The following is a 13,454-nucleotide window of genomic DNA, read 5'->3' as shown; positions in this document are numbered from 1 at the left end:
CCCAGTATCCACTCCTTTGACAGCCCACCAAAGACAGCATCCCCAACTTTTGAGTAAAATTAGGTTCCGGGATGTCCAGGGCTAGCTGTTACTTGGCAATCAACTGACCCTTCCACATATTGTTAGAGTAACTTACCGACTTATTATCTACGGTAATTAGATCATCCACCCAATTGAACGTGCGAAGAAACGATAGGAGAAACATGCACATGTCTAAACGACGATCCATAACATATTTCTTCAAAACATTGTGTACGAATCGACCCAGTTCTTGAAGTTGCCATGAGACTTTAATCCAGTCACAATACTTGGTTGACTAACGGACAATGCCTTTGACGTTTAACGGGTGGTTTGTAATGGATCGGCTTCAACAGTTGTGTTTAATAGGTCCAAGTCCAACTTCGGGACCGAGTTCCGTATTTGACTTCAAAATGTTTGGCTAAATTGATCGGACCAGTGTTTGATGGTAGGAACAACAAGAGATATTCCTTCATCTCTTTCTTTCATTTTCTGATGAATATCAGAGTTTTTCAAACCAGGAACGAATAAAAATAAAATGACGTTTCGAAAATGTAGACGGTGTAGGTCGAAAGAAAGCGGCATGCTCGCGAACGACAAGAAGTATTAGAGAGGCAAAGTGTATATAACTAGTCCATGTGATACTCTATCCGACCAAAAACATCCTCCAAGAAAAACCATCCCACTGACAAGATATGAATTCTCAAAGTGGACCATTCAAAATCGGAAGAAACTTTTGCATCAACCTAATAATTACTCACAAAATTAGGAACCCGATTCTTACGATCTTCATCAAAATCTCCAATCTCCATCTTCGTTTTCTATAGTCATGTTCTAGAATATCCGACGCTGATCCTGCGTACTTTTTCTCCCATTTCGCATCTTCATAACATTCAAACCAGTACATTGCATTAAAAAATAAAAAACCATCACGAAAGCTGTGAAAAAAGCCCAGAATGATAGGTTATGATCCATGATTCCAGTAGTGATAAGGAATACTGGTGATGATTGATAAAGAAGGTTGATAAGAATGAGGATGCCTGGAAAGTTACAAGTTGATTGGAATAAAAATTTAAGAGATATCTTACAAATCGCGCCATTTTTACCATTTTTACCATCAGATTTGTAACTCATTATTCAGCGAAAAAATGAATTGAGAATGAGAAAAACGATTTGGTTGGTTTGGGTACTTTGTTGGGGATTATTACACAGGTGTGGGATCATTTCGAAGAATACAGTACTGCTAGGTACTGTATTCCCATTAAAATAACAATTTAAAAATTGAAAGTTTGCTTTCCAAAATCTTTGCAAAGTTTGAACTTTCAATTTCATGACTCATACAACATATTCAAATTTCGAAATATTCAACAAATTTCAGATCTTCGATCGAATAAAAAAATGTTTGTCCTCAAACTGGTTCAACTATGTTAAAATAGGAAAAAACATTAATCCCATAGGCATTTTTTTGTTTTTCCAACCAAACAATATTTGTCAGGAATTGTCATGTTTCTAGGTTTAAAATAATAAATTTGTGTATAAAATATGAAAATATTCTCAGTTTTTCCAGGAAAAACTTGTCAAAATGAATGCACCAGCAACAGAAAATAATAAAAATATGGCTCGCTGTAAGTTTTTTTTTTTAAATTTATCGTCTAAAAATTCGAAAATCTAAAAATCTGAAGTCCTGAAAATGAGAAATTTGTAAATTCCGAAGTTCGAAAACTTAAAACTTTAAAAGAAATCAAAAGTCAAACAATTCGAATGTCGAAAAATTAAACAATTATTTAAAAGTTCAGAAATGCAAAAATTTTGGAATTCAGAAATTGAGAATTTCGAAAATCCAAAATTCGAAATATCAAAAGAAAAGTAAAACATCTGGAAATTCAACTATCTGAGCATTTTAAAATTCCAAAATTCGTAGTTCGAAAATTGAAAAGTTCAGCAAATCAGCAAATCGGCATTTTAAAATGCAAAAATTAAAAAATTTGAAATCTAAAAAAATCAGAAGTTCAGAAAATAAATGATTCCAAAATTAAAAAAAAAAGATATTACGAAATTCAGAATTTAGAAACGTGTTTGAGAATTTTGAGAAGTTAAGAAGAGTATCAAAGTCTTTCAGTTTGAAATTCAGAATGTTTCAACAAATCAATATATGTACTAGACTCTAGAAACCATTTTCGAAATTTCAAAATTTTATGCCAACTAAAACCATTTTGAATTTTACATCAATTATTTCAGATTTCCTTATTGGTTGTTTCATAATTTGTGTGGCCCCAGTCGTCTATATCTGTGCCATTGGTTTTCTGATGTCTCTTTTCGAAGGATATCTAGCCGATTTGACCATAATTCACTTGCTCACAGTCATCTGTTTGTCAATTTATATATACATTTATTTTAAGGAATTAAAAGAGCAAGCCAAATTTCAAAAAAACTTGAATCTTTCAAATTTCGACGAAGAGAAGTATACAAAAGCCAAGATGATTCTAAAAGTCGTATTATTTTTTTTGTAAGTTGAAAAATTCGTTTTGAATTCGAAATTTTGTGTTTTCAGAACGTTATACGGATTCTATTTTTGTTCTGGACAACTCAGCTACGCGGGAGTTTACAATCCTCGCTACGATTTTTATTTTCAATCATTGATTTTTTGTATAATTTTTCTGGTTTTATTTGGTCTACAGATTGCTAGCTTTTTGTGTGGAAAACTAAACATCCTACAGAAATTTATTAATGAGAAGATAGTGGAAAGTTTCAAAACTTTGATTTGATCATGTTCTGTTTGTTGCGTATTATAATTTCAAATCTTTAAAAAAAATCTTTAAAGAGTGAGGACATGAAAACATTTATTTCTCAAAATCGAAAAATTCCAGAAGAAGCCAAAAGACAGTTTCAGATGATGGCAAATTCAACTCCAGTGGCACACAGAGACACAAAATGTTGACAATTCCTCAAAAGAATATTGTAGTCTCCATCGCGAAATTTATCGGCAGCTAATTCTTCTGCTTTCTTTGCGATTTCCTCTCCAGTCCGAATACGCAATGGCAAATACTATATTTATTAAGTACAGGAAAAAATATTTCTGAACCAACAAACATTGCGGATTTGATGAAAAACTCCTCTCGTGGATTATTGAAATCATCCGCGTAGATGAGCATTCCAAAACTGACAAAACATCCGTAAAAAATTCTGAAAAATTAGATTTTTTTTCTAAAAAAAAAAATAAAACTTACAGAAAGAATAGCACAGTTTTTAAAATAAATTCTGCATTTGTATAGTTTTTCTTGGATTGACACCGGATTTTCAAAATTCGTTTTCTCCAATTTCGCATTTTCTCGCAGCTTTTTCAGATGAGCCCAAAAATAGAAAATGAGGAAAAATGCAGTTGCAAAATGCCAAATGGAAAAATCCGCAAGATGTTCATCGAAAATGGATAGTTGAATTCCGTTTGAGATTAAAAATACACTGGGGCAAAGACAGAGAATCACAGAGAAAACCAGAAAATCTGAAAGTTAATTTGTTTTTTTAAAATTTAAAGAAAAAAGAACTTGCACTTAGAATTACTTCCTTTTTTGGAATCCATTTCGATAGCTCTGAAATTCGAAAAACCCCATTGAAATGGAAATCCCATATCCTTTTTTATATGGTTCTAAACTTGAAAAACAAGGGAATGAACTGTCTGAAAAATAGAAAACAAGTCTAGAGGATTAAAATTAAACGGGACTGTTTCATACGATTCGTTATTTTTTCTGTACACAAGTGAGACGAAATGTGAATAACACACACCACTACTTATAAAATCCATTCAAATTTGAAAAACAATAGAATTAAGCCGTCTGAAAAATATAAAAACATGTCTAGAGGATTAGAATTACGGAACTGTTTCATTGATATGAAACTGAATTTCTGAATTTCTGAATTTCTGAATTTCTAAATTTCAGAATTTCTGAATTTCTGAACTTCTGAATTTCTGAATTTCTGAATTTCTAAATTTCTGAATTTCTGAATTTCTGAATTTCTGAATTTCTGAACTTCTGAATTTCTGAATTTCTGAATCACCTGAGTTTTATGGAATGAACTTGAACTTTTAAAAACTGAAAATTTTCAAATATCTGGATTTCTGAACTTTTTGTTTTTTTGTTTTGAATTTCAGAGATTTTTCGAGTTTTTAGGACTGCTGCATTGTTTAATACCTGATTTTTTGAAGCTTTTCTAATACTTCATTTTCGAGAGAATTTTGAAAAAAAAACGAATTTCTTGGGAAGTTTGGTTTGAAAATTTTTGGAAAATTTCGAAAAATTATAGTTTTTCGAGAACCAATTTATTCCCACAAAATTTCAGTAAAATTATCAAATCAAACATTTCAAATTTTCCACTGTCTTCTCATGAAGACTTCTCTTCAAATCCAGAATTCTGCCGAACAAGAAAACTACAACAGGAAGAATGAAAATAAGCAATGAGAAAGTACAATACAAAAAGAATGCCCAATAAAATTCGTAACGATAGTCCCCAGTTTCCAGAACGTCCAGAACATTGTAACTGATGTAGAATCCGTACAAAGATCTGAAATTTTTCCATTTTTTTCAATTTCAATTTCCAATTTCTTACAAAATGAAATAAACAGTCTTCAAAATCAATTTGACATTGTTCAATCGTTTTTGGTTTTTCTGAAATCGTTCTTCATCCGGAAATTCACTTTTTTCCTCTAGATTTTTATCGTGTTTTGCTTGTCCAAATATCTGAATGCAATGAGCCAGAAAATAGATAATAAAGCAGGAAATAGTCGCGAAATTCCAGAATTTCCAGTCAGAAATGTAGTCGTCGTAGGAATGAATTCCAGCAAGTATAAGGCAAACGATGGGAGCGATATAAATCAGAGAAGAGATGAGAAGGAAGCCTGGAATGTTTAGGAATCTTAAAAGAATACTGAAATATTAAAAATTTTTGAACTCACAAATTGCTCTGGTTCTTATCGGTTGGGTGAATTCCGGCTGGGAGTCCATCATGAAAAACATACAAAAATGAGACGAAATGTGAAAAACACACCCCACTATTTATACAATCCATTCAAATTTGAAAAACATGTAACATTGAAAATATACTTATGAGAGTAACAGAACGATAACAATAGGAAAAAGTTGAAAAACAACTGGATTGTTATGCCAAACAGTTGTCGGGTCCAAAAACTTTTTGGTGGGAATGACAGGGTATTTTAATTTTCATAATTCATAATGTTCGAGAATTTGAGAATCTTTGTGTTTCAGAACCTCAGTATTCGGAAAAAGCCGGATAGTTAGGGATAGGAATTCAGGAATTCAAAAAATAAGAACACGAAAATCGGAATACATGAAAATCAAAATAAAATAAAACCTCAGAATTTCCAAAATTGAAGATTTAGAGTTTTGAAATTTTCCAATAATCTTATGAATAGCTTCTGGTTTTGATGACTGATTCACTTCCGGCTCCGAATCCACCATGAAAAATATTTTTTTCAATAAAAAAAAATAAAATGTTATAAAATTATGAACAACAACCAGATTTTATATAATACAGTATTTTAAATACATAAAAAAAAAGATTCCAGGAAATATGTAAACATACTAAAAATAGAAAATACATAAGTGAAAGGCAAATACTCATCTGCTTTGGTATTATCTGCTATTTACTCGTCTCCTATATTGGCTCGTCTGCTATAGCTTGATCATCTGCTATATTGGCTTACTCAGGTAAACGATTCGGAATTAGATCTGAGTTCATTCGGAATTAGATCTGGACTAGATCTAATACCGAAGTTGCCACGAGAAATGCGCCATCAATGACCCAGCTGCCGCGGATGAATTGTTTTCTTTTTTTTGTTGTCCTAAATTTTTTTCGTCAGGAAAATGGGTTTTTCTCTCAACTTCTGCCTTTTTTCGCTCGGTTATTTTAAACTATATTTTCTGGAACATATTTTAATGTGTTGTGCACGTTTTTGCAAAATTTTAGGTGAATTTTTTTAGGGACAGCTGAATATTCAAAGTTTAATTTATATATACGACTTCTATAGAAGACAGTAATTCTATGAACCGACAAAAATACGAATATTTTGAAGATTTTAAATTCATAGAAAACTCTGCAGGTAAGATAATTTTTGCCCTTTTCAGCTTAAAGGACTACGTAAAAACGATGCAAGGGATCACCGAAAAAACAAGAAAAAAAGAGATGATACATTTCTCTGATAGTGAGCTCAATTTACACAAGTCGAGAAGGCCTTACTTTTGGAAGCCGTGTCTTGTCATTAGCAGGTTAGTTTTCGAAAGTCTGGTGGACAAAGAAACATGTGTGAAATTGCAGGCTCTAAACCGAATGTGTCATGACCCGATTGAAACTATTCAAAAGTTTGGGATTTGTTGTATAAAACAACTGCTCTGATGAATTTATTTGGATTTGCGAAGATTTGAGTACGGAAATTATATTGAAATGGCTCAAGTAAGTTTATTATCGACATCACAAAGCCAAAAACTTCTTTTTTCAGTTAAATCAACATTCATTTCATAAAGAATATCCATCTTATCTACAACCGGAAACTATGACAAGAGAATTTTCAAAATCGAAAATATGGACGAGCGGAAGAATTCGAATTGAGATTTTTTTTTTCATAAATTTTGTCACACTTTCTTATCTCATAGGTCCCATTATTCTCGCTGATCTCATCGTTTTCTTTCTTGCTGATCCCATTCATTCATTTGTATCACACCCCTCATTTTCGTTCCGATTTCCTATATCTACATTTTAATCAATGTTTTTTTTTCTCATACTTGTTCTGTTTTCTTTTTTAATAAATTTTGTTATAAATAAAGTGAATGGCGTTGAAAAGAAAACAAAATTTGAAAAGCGCTCGCTACGATGCTCCGAAATCCCGCTGGTCTGTTCGGAATTAGATCTAATTCGTTCGTAGTTCATTCGGTGTTTGTTGGAATTAGATCAGCTAAATTCTGTACTAGATCATGCCACTTCTATTTACGAACGAACCCAGATCTAATTCCGAATCAAGTCAGATCTAATTCAGAATCGTTTACCTGAGTTATCTGCTATAGATCATCTGCTATATTTGTCTTATCTGCTATTAGGAAGATCATCTGCTATGGGGTTTCTCATCTGCTATAAATTGTAGAAATTCCAGTATCTGGTGAATGGTCCTGTGGGGTGAACCTCCTTGTTCTCTGTCTGAAAAATTTTTTTGAAATCAGATTTTGAGTGTTCACTATGTACCTCATACTAGAAGAGGTTCGGCGACCATTTGTTTGCGAAGAATAGAACGTATTTATTACTTATACGGGAAATAAATTTTTAAATAAAAAAATCGGAAACGAAAAAAATGTAAAAATACCGATAAGGCAATTTTAAGACAGCGCAAGACAACATTCTATAGTTTTTCTTGAGAAAATTAATCAATTTTAGCAGTATTTCTTCGTTTTTCGACTTCCAGAAATTTGTTTTGTTGCCAAAATCCTCCGAGAGGATTACACGAGGTAGCGTGTCTCGCCACGAAAAGCGTCGTTGGCTGAGGATCAAACGTTAAAGCATGGGCAGCCAAATACGAATTTTCCTGCGTTTCGCAAACTTTTTTTCTTTTTTTTTTCTTTTTTTTTTGAGAAAATTCTCTATTTTCAGCTGGAATATATTATGGTCAAGAATTTTCGGAATTATTTGTGACGAATTTTTAGAAATTCTTAGAAGAATTTTGGGTTTTTTCCATGTTTCGAAAATATCTGAAAACGTTTTTCTTTCTCATTTTTCTCGACTTTCGTATTTTCAACATCAGCATAATTTTCAGGCAGCCTACGGCTCATCAAAAGGAAAAAAGAGATTATATTGATGGAAATCCGACCGGCAATGAATGAAAGTAGTTTTTTTTCGAAATTTTCAAAGGAGAGCCTACTTCGCAGTGTTCAAATCTAGTTTTCAGGTATTTAACACAAATTAATTTTCAGAAATTTGAACTTAAAATCTCGAAAAAATATAATTGGAGAAAATACCCAAAACAATTTTATGATAATCAAAAAGAAGAGCGCTTCGAATATCGTTATCAAGTTTTATTGAAGTATGATCCTGAATGTTGATATCGAGATTTATTGGAGAATTTCGGAATTTTTCATGGAAAATCGATGAATATGGATCGAAAATATCGATTTCTGGAGTAAGCTAATTGTGATGTATTTTGATTCAGCTAATTGTAATGTATTTCTGTGATCGTTCTATTTTGTACCACCGGATATTTATCCCTCTTTCACTTGTAAACTTTTTTTTTTAATCTAAACCCGTCCCCAGAAATATTTGTGTTATTTCTTTTATTGTTTTTAAGTAAAATCTCTTTTTTAGCTGTTTTCTTAATCTATCCGCTGTTCCCTTGATGAAAAATCGAAAATTCAGAGCCATGATTGTGAAATAGTTGTAGTTTATAGTCTAGTTAGCAGACCATTGATTTCGCAACAGAGAAAAAATTTCAGCGAATTCTTCACTTACTAGAATCTGACTTGCCATGTTCAAGTTACTTGCGCGCCAGCGTTAATAAAGCTCAGGTTTCACTGATTTTCCCAAATAATAGCAGACTAGAAAACCCATAGCAGATGATTTTCCTGATAGCAGACGAGATTCTGAAACTGGAGTAAAAATAGCAGATAAGACAAATATAGCAGACGAGCCAATATAGCAGATGATCTAGCCATAGCAGACGAGCCAATATAGCAGACGAGTAAATAGCAGATAATACCAAAGCAGATGAGTATTTGCCTAAGTGAAAAGCTTGTAGATCAAAAGCTTTGGATCTATAGTGAACGGGACAATAATATTTCAGATTTGCTGATTATCGAAATTTGAAATGATTTCTGAATTACAGTATTTTGCAGATAAGTAGCTGGAATATTCAAATAGGAAGTTTTCAGTAGAATTACGGGAGATTCAGTTTTAAAGGTTTTGTATTAAGTTCGAAAGTTATATGGTTCACACGGTACAGCACTTCGGTTTGGATTTTCTTTTTTTTTGGGCCCTCTATTTAAATTTTTGTCAACTATTTTTTTTTTCAGATCCCCTTGCACCAAAACTCATTTAATTATAATTCAAATTGTTAGCACTTGGTATTTTTTCCTTAAAAACTCAATTTTTCCCATTATCACAAATTTGACTCTTTTTGATTTCTTGGATATTGCTCCAGACAACCGATACAATATGACTGGAGTTATGACGGAGGCGTTACCTATGAAAACTACAAAAATTCAAAGTGGTATTTAATTCCCAAACCAAATAACCAATTTTTTCTAATTTTCCTACAACTATGTCTGAATCTTCTGGAAATTTTTTATTCTGGATTCAAGTCACACATTTTGTCCCAAAACTTGGATTCATTCTCACAACACTTTTCGGATCGCTTCTTCTTCTGCTCAATTATCTCGGCGCGCAGAAAAACTTTGGATCCTATAAATACCTGATCAGTGCGTTTACAATTCTTGGCATGGTTTTTTCAGCCGTTGAGATTCTGGTTTATCCGGTAGGCAATAAGAAGGAAAGATCCTGAAAACCAATAAAGAAAATTCCAGAATGTGCACAATTATAAAGCCGGATTTCTGTTCTTCAGTTTCCAAGAGTCTTTTGGTTTGACAAGTTCATGGAGTAGGAATATACCATTGGCAGGTTACACATTTTTCCATTCAGCCACAATGTCGCTGTTGTCGGTGCATTTTATATACAGATATTGGGCTGTTTTTGAGTGAGTTTTCATTTTAACAAAAATTTTAAAAACATCTTTTTCAGCACTAACAAATTAAACTACTTCCAAGGGATCCGGTCTCTGATCTGGTTTGGCTACTGCACATTCTTTGGGTTCCAATATGCCCTTGGAACTTACTTCTTCCTTGCCAGAGACGAAATTGCCGATGAATACTTCCGTGAAGACGTTCTTCTTCGCTACAATGCAAATATCACAGAACTTCCTGCAATGTCAATTGTATCTTATGATCCTGTTGATGGATCAATCCGCTGGTTTAATCTTATGGGAGTGATCAATATCAGCGCAATTGTCAACTTTCAATATGCCATTATGATTTATTGCGGATGGACGATGCATACAAAAATGGAGGATAAGATTAAGCATTTTTCGGAGACATTGAGAAAGCATCATAAGCAATTTTTCAAGACTTTGGTTATACAGGTACGGATCCTTTTGAAGGAAAAAAGGAGAAATATATTTGGGATTACAGATCACAACTCCCACTATCATTCTTTTTATTCCGATTACTATCATCATGATTTTGCCAATTATGAATCTGGATATCAGTCTTCCAACTGGAGTGTTCCTTTGTAGTTTTACCCTCTATCCAGCAACTGATTCGATGACTGTAATGTATGTGGTGTCAGAGTATAAGAATACAGCTAAAAGTGAGTTTAGGAAATTATTTGAAACTGAATGTTTTGTTCAGGAATCCACAAAGTGTTCGGAAATGGAATAAAAGAAATACAAGTATCGAGAATTAGCTCTACAATAAACCCGGCCAGCACAGCACCGTCTTCGTGAATTTAAATATTTTCTTGATAGCTTTTGTTCCGGTTATAGCCTTAAACATGACAACATCATTAAAAATGGTTATCGGAGCTCCACAACCCTTTAATGCTCTAATATAGAAGCCAACCCTATATGTACACTTTAAGCTCAATTTCCGTGGTTACTTTAAAAGATATAAAATACTATTCAACTGATAAATTATTTATCATAATATCAGCAATAATTTAACAGCAGACAGATTTTTAATATCTATTATAGGAACCGAGATACATGAGCTCAAAACGTTTACGGTACTCGTAAGAATATGGAATACCCCGAAGAAGAATATAGTTTGTTCCGAACATTACATCTCACAAAACTTGCACCCAAACCCCACACAAACACTTTTATAGTTTCTCCGGATATATAAATCAGAGAAGTTGTCATTTTCCGATCCAAACTACGAAGCATGAAGCTTCTTAGTCTTGTTTTCTTGGTGCCTTTTATTGCGGCCATTTTCCTCGAAGGTAATGGTAACGGTGGAGAAAGACATCATAGTGGAGGTGGTGGATTCTCGTCTTCTTCTTCGTCTTCTGGATCATCTGGTTCTTCTGAAGAACATGGACACCATCATGGGCATAGGCCACCCTATAGGCCACCCCATAGACCACCACCACCACCCAGAAAGCAATGTGATGAGGGATGGATGAGATTCGAGAGACCTAATGGATTGATTTGGTGTATTTATGTGAGTTTGAAAGCCGGTTTTGAAGTTTAAAATGCATTTTTTCAGCTCGGCTATTCTGGAGTCACCAACGGCTACTTTTCTCAAGATCAGGCTCAATCTGCATGTCAAAGTCTCGGAGCCACTCTCACCAAATTTCAAAACGATAATGAGCGAATGACAGTAGCTCGTGAGGCTCTGACTAAAATCACCAACCAAGGGATTATGGTAGCTGGGCTTTGGCTTGGAGCCACAAATCTTCCGGGATGCCGATCTCCTAGTTGTGGACCGTATAGCACTTTTCAATGGACCGATGGACATACAACAGGATTCGAAGGTTTGAAGTGGGGAGTTGGCGAGCCGGATAACAATAATTGGCCGTGAGTTTTTAGTAGGAAAAAATTATAAAAGTAGATGTACAGAGGAGTCACGGCTTGCATTCAACAGTTTATCATTTCACCAAACTTCGTGGCGGGACCAAATGACTATGCCTCTTGGAAAGCAGCATTTAATAATGGAGATTTGGACAAGTATACATGTCAAGCACCAGCCTATCCATACACGAGATACTATGCTTGTGGAAAAGTCGGTGCTCAACGAACTGCATAAGATTCAATAAGACTCAATAAATAATATTTTCATGGGTTTCCTAGTTTCTATATAAATTAACGGCGTTTTTTAAAGCTAATTGACAAAAAGAAAAGTATAGTGTACTACTGAAATGCGATCCAAATAAGGAAAAAAGCAGAATGATCTCGGGTGGGCTCGAACCACCGACCTTCTGTGTGTTAGACAGATGTGATAGCCACTACACCACGAGACCGCTGTTGGAAACAACATACAAGAAGGGACACTAACGAGGGCGACACACACGCACTAGGTGACCTTCATAAACGCAAATTGACCCTTGCACTTTCGGCCTGCTTAGTATAGTGGTTAGTACTCCACGTTGTGGCCGTGGCGACGCTGGTTCGATTCCAGCAGCAGGCATTGTTTTCTTTTTAATTTTTTTGTTTCGGTAATAGGTTTAAAAATGTGGCTTCGGGCGTTTTAATTTGGTTCTTCACATGTTTTGATCCAGTTTCGTTGTTTCTTGGGATAAAATTTTTAGAAGAGATTCATTTCTTATCGGCATTTATTTAGGTGTCTCTAGTTTCTTTTTTCAATGCAATTTCAATTTTAACATGCAAATGGAAAACCAAAAATAATTTCAAAATCTGAATAAATTTTTTTTTTTTGAGTTTACATGTTGTGTAAGTTTCCAATCTCCAAACTTCTCGTCTTTTTCCCCCATTTTCAGTGCGCGTTCGTTTTTTCGTTTCTTCTTTTCTGTTTCATTTGTTAACGTTCTCTTTCCCCCATCTCTCCGTCGCCCGTATAGCTCAGTGGCAGAGCGTCTGTCTCGTAAACAGAAGGTCGGCGGTTCAATCCCGCCTGGGGGCATTTTTTGTTTTTTATCATTGTTTTAATCAAAAAGAATACTTTAAAAATAACACATAGTTTTATTGAAAACTTTCAAGGATTCGGCATAGGCGCCGGAGTTGTACTTTTTGATTTTTTAACACGAGACATACAGAAATTGTAAAAGTATTTGATAAGCATACAGAAATATACAAAAAGGGTAAGTAGGCCGAAATAGAAACTGAAAATTATAGGATCCGGATTTTCGGCTCCTTTTCCGTGGACCGCAGCGATGAGAACGTGAAGAGCAGTTATAGTTAGACCGAAGGTTCTGGAAAAAATGTTACCTTAAAACCTGTAGTAGAAGAGCCCCCTAACTTTGAGCCAAATTTTCTCAGTTTCTGTCAAAGATATAAAAAAGTTTTCAACTGATAAATTGTTTATTATAATATCAGAAGTGTTTTATTAGTTGACCACTTTCTGATATCTTGCTTAGGAATAGAGATAATTGAGCTGGAAGTTGACACTGTGAGGGGACCCTTCTGTTACAGGTTTCACGGTAGAAATTTTTTAAATTTTCCAAGGTACAATGATACTTGAAAACTCACACCAAGGACAAAATCACCCGAAAAACTATACTGGAAGTCCTGAGTTTCTTCGAAGAGCTTCTTTTCTGCTTATCCTTCTGCCATTGTCTGATTTGCTCCTTGTTGGAATTCCTAATCGAGCTTCTTGGTCTTGGAAACTTTCCCTCAAAAATCACTCCATTAAATTTGTGTTTCCAGATAAATCAATCGATCG

General features: G+C 34.1%; 6 protein-coding genes and 3 non-coding genes across 9 annotated transcripts; 6 read left to right on the top strand and 3 right to left on the bottom strand.

Moving 5' to 3' along the window:
- Positions 1 to 1,600: 1,600 nt before the first annotated feature.
- Positions 1,601 to 2,783, top strand: CBG04857 (the record flags this gene model as incomplete). The annotated part of the gene is made up of 3 exons (XM_045238224.1): positions 1,601 to 1,643; positions 2,257 to 2,524; positions 2,570 to 2,783. 3 exons carry the CDS (start codon positions 1,601 to 1,603, stop codon positions 2,781 to 2,783), a joined length of 525 nt encoding a protein of 174 aa, XP_045092785.1.
- A 121-nt stretch (positions 2,784 to 2,904) lies between these two features.
- Positions 2,905 to 3,343, bottom strand: CBG04856 (the record flags this gene model as incomplete). Its single annotated transcript, XM_002637981.1, has 3 exons — positions 2,905 to 3,063; positions 3,105 to 3,201; positions 3,246 to 3,343. The coding sequence occupies 3 exons, from the start codon at positions 3,341 to 3,343 to the stop codon at positions 2,905 to 2,907; spliced, it is 354 nt and encodes a 117-aa protein (XP_002638027.1).
- Positions 3,344 to 4,361: 1,018 nt separating this feature from the next.
- On the bottom strand, positions 4,362 to 5,027 carry CBG04855 (the record flags this gene model as incomplete). The annotated part of the gene is made up of 3 exons (XM_002637980.2): positions 4,362 to 4,575; positions 4,621 to 4,909; positions 4,967 to 5,027. The coding sequence occupies 3 exons, from the start codon at positions 5,025 to 5,027 to the stop codon at positions 4,362 to 4,364; spliced, it is 564 nt and encodes a 187-aa protein (XP_002638026.2).
- Positions 5,028 to 6,177: 1,150 nt separating this feature from the next.
- CBG04854 lies at positions 6,178 to 9,282 on the top strand (the record flags this gene model as incomplete). The annotated part of the gene is made up of 4 exons (XM_002637979.1): positions 6,178 to 6,296; positions 7,666 to 7,771; positions 7,986 to 8,095; positions 9,078 to 9,282. The coding sequence occupies 4 exons, from the start codon at positions 6,178 to 6,180 to the stop codon at positions 9,280 to 9,282; spliced, it is 540 nt and encodes a 179-aa protein (XP_002638025.1).
- A 43-nt stretch (positions 9,283 to 9,325) lies between these two features.
- Positions 9,326 to 10,561, top strand: CBG04853 (the record flags this gene model as incomplete). Its single annotated transcript, XM_045238223.1, has 5 exons — positions 9,326 to 9,538; positions 9,588 to 9,757; positions 9,802 to 9,919; positions 10,248 to 10,425; positions 10,467 to 10,561. 5 exons carry the CDS (start codon positions 9,326 to 9,328, stop codon positions 10,559 to 10,561), a joined length of 774 nt encoding a protein of 257 aa, XP_045092784.1.
- A 436-nt stretch (positions 10,562 to 10,997) lies between these two features.
- CBG04852 lies at positions 10,998 to 11,861 on the top strand (the record flags this gene model as incomplete). Its single annotated transcript, XM_045238222.1, has 2 exons — positions 10,998 to 11,276; positions 11,667 to 11,861. 2 exons carry the CDS (start codon positions 10,998 to 11,000, stop codon positions 11,859 to 11,861), a joined length of 474 nt encoding a protein of 157 aa, XP_045092783.1.
- Positions 11,862 to 12,002: 141 nt separating this feature from the next.
- Positions 12,003 to 12,075, bottom strand: CBG28234. The gene has a single exon. It is a non-coding gene (tRNA).
- A 95-nt stretch (positions 12,076 to 12,170) lies between these two features.
- Positions 12,171 to 12,242, top strand: CBG28725. Its single transcript has one exon. It is a non-coding gene (tRNA).
- Positions 12,243 to 12,623: 381 nt separating this feature from the next.
- Positions 12,624 to 12,695, top strand: CBG28268. Its single transcript has one exon. It is a non-coding gene (tRNA).
- The last annotated feature ends 759 nt before the right edge of the window (positions 12,696 to 13,454 follow it).

This window comes from Caenorhabditis briggsae, assembly GCF_000004555.2.
Source record: "Caenorhabditis briggsae complete genome, chrV, whole genome shotgun sequence".
In the NCBI taxonomy this organism is placed as follows: Eukaryota; Metazoa; Nematoda; class Chromadorea; order Rhabditida; family Rhabditidae; genus Caenorhabditis; species Caenorhabditis briggsae.
Note: the sequence above shows the minus strand (reverse complement) of the source record. Positions and strands in the feature narration are given on the sequence as shown.